At 43.3% G+C, this 2,500-nt stretch overlaps 1 protein-coding gene across 1 annotated transcript in view; it reads right to left on the bottom strand.

The window, feature by feature from the left end:
* Positions 1 to 2,500, bottom strand: part of col5a3b (collagen, type V, alpha 3b) — a 57,297-nt gene that overhangs the window by 33,329 nt on the left and 21,468 nt on the right. The window contains exons 6-10 of the mRNA XM_081701323.1: positions 2,476 to 2,500; positions 1,008 to 1,142; positions 471 to 518; positions 189 to 230; positions 1 to 39 (exon numbers count right to left, since the gene is read on the bottom strand). The exon at positions 1 to 39 is cut by the window's left edge and continues 24 nt beyond it; the exon at positions 2,476 to 2,500 is cut by the window's right edge and continues 95 nt beyond it. Of these exons, the coding sequence (XP_081557449.1) occupies positions 1 to 39; positions 189 to 230; positions 471 to 518; positions 1,008 to 1,142; positions 2,476 to 2,500 (289 nt within the window). The remainder of the gene's footprint in view (positions 40 to 188; positions 231 to 470; positions 519 to 1,007; positions 1,143 to 2,475) is intronic.

Below are 2,500 nucleotides of genomic sequence, written 5' to 3'. Positions count from 1 at the left end.
TCCTGGGGGTCCCATTGGTCCAGGCTCCCCAGGAGGGCCCTGCATGGAGAAAATAAAACACACTATTGTGCTACACACATAAAACTCACATACACACCAGCACACATGTTGAGACATGTATACTGAGAAACACCTGAGACACATACATGAACACACAAACGCACACATGCTGAAACAACACACACTACCTCAGGGCCTGGTAAACCATGGGGTCCTTCGATCAGTGTGCCCTGTATAACAGGAGATACAAACATTTCCCTTCTTATAATAATTGTTTAGACAAACATATATTACGCAGAATGACTTGATATAGCTTTGGGATGCTAAAGCATTTTAAGGTTTGGTATGAAGATTTTTGTGTGGTATGAAGGTTATGAATGTCATGTTTGGTATGAACATTGTTGTTTAGTCTTTACAGTCAGATGATGGGTGGTGTTTGGTCTTCACAGTCTGTGCGTCATATTGCTCACCTGCCCTAAAACTGCGGGTTCTCCCTTCTGACCTTTCTCAGGTTGCGCCTGTCAACCCACAGCACAGAAACCACATACAGCTGTCACCCTCAGGTGACAGATGGACAAATGGACACAGAGATAGATATAGGGCTACACAATGTATTGATTGTTAACTGTTATCAAAATATTTGCCAAGCAACAGGAATATCACAAACGATGGCAATATGCAAATGAACCCACTACTGTGACCAGCTGCACACACTGCAGAGGAGTGTTCTGTAGTTTTCATTTACTGTTTTATCACTCATTCACATTTTTAAAATATATTGTGAGGAACATCAGAGATAGATAGATAGATAGATAGATAGATAGATAGATAGATAGATAGATAGATAGATAGATAGATAGATAGATAGATAGATAGATAGATAATGGAGTAGAAGAGAGCAAGAAAAAAGGCATAAAGACAAACAGAATGAGAGATAGCGAGAAAGAGAGATGTGAGAAGTGAGGGGAAGTGAGAAAGAGAGATCTGAAAAATACTTCTTCCTCTACCTGTCCATTCCAAAAGTCCTCTCCATTTCTTGTCGCAGGACCATAACGATTGTCATACTCTTCATATGTTTCGTACTCCTCATACTCCTGCACGATGTGCTCTGTTTCATTGTTAAAATCATCATATTCCACCATCTGAGACAGGAGAGGACACCTCACATCAACAGATCTGCTTCAGCTCACACACACCAAACACCTCACATCAACAGATCTGCTTCAGCTCACACACACCAAACACTTCACATCAACAGATCTGCTTCAGCTCACACACCCCAAACACTTCACATCAACAGATCTGCTTCAGCTCACACACCCCAAACACTTCACATCAACAGATCTGCTTCAGCTCACACACACCAAACACCTCACATCAACAGATCTGCTTCAGCTCACACACCCCAAACACTTCACATCAACAGATCTGCTTCAGCTCACACACACCAAACACTTCACATCAACAGATCTGCTTCAGCTCACACACCCCAAACACTTCACATCAACAGATCTGCTTCAGCTCACACACCCCAAACACTTCACATCAACAGATCTGCTTCAGCTCACACACACCAAACACCTCACATCAACAGATCTGCTTCAGCTCACACACCCCAAACACTTCACATCAACAGATCTGCTTCAGCTCACACACACCAAACACCTCACATCAACAGATCTGCTTCAGCTCACACACCCCAAACACTTCACATCAACAGATCTGCTTCAGCTCACACACACCAAACACTTCACATCAACAGATCTGCTTCAGCTCACACACCCCAAACACTTCACATCAACAGATCTGCTTCAGCTCACACACACCAAACACTTCACATCAACAGATCTGCTTCAGCTCACACACACCAAACACTTCACATCAACAGATCTGCTTCAGCTCACACACACCAAACACCTCACATCAACAGATCTGCTTCAGCTCACACACCCCAAACACTTCACATCAACAGATCTGCTTCAGCTCACACACACCAAACACCTCACATCAACAGATCTGCTTCAGCTCACACACCCCAAACACTTCACATCAACAGATCTGCTTCAGCTCACACACACCAAACACTTCACATCAACAGATCTGCTTCAGCTCACACACCCCAAACACTTCACATCAACAGATCTGCTTCAGCTCACACACACCAAACACTTCACATCAACAGATCTGCTTCAGCTCACACACACCAAACACTTCACATCAACAGATCTGCTTCAGCTCACACACACCAAACACTTCACATCAACAGATCTGCTTCAGCTCACACACACTGAACACCTCACATCTACAGACCTGCTTCAGCTCACACACACTGAACACCTCACATCAACCGACCTTTTTTTTATAATAAATTATTATAAATTACTTTTGTGAAACTCTGCTGAATGTAGCTCCATATGGCATTACACATACACACACATGTGCATGCACACAACACACGTGCACACCCAGTTTCACCTCATACTCTGTGTTGTTCAAGTCT

This window comes from Electrophorus electricus, chromosome 18, assembly GCF_041902795.1.
Source record: "Electrophorus electricus isolate QZ-2024a chromosome 18, ASM4190279v1, whole genome shotgun sequence".
Lineage (NCBI taxonomy): Eukaryota > Metazoa > Chordata > Actinopteri > Gymnotiformes > Gymnotidae > Electrophorus > Electrophorus electricus.
Note: the sequence above shows the minus strand (reverse complement) of the source record. Positions and strands in the feature narration are given on the sequence as shown.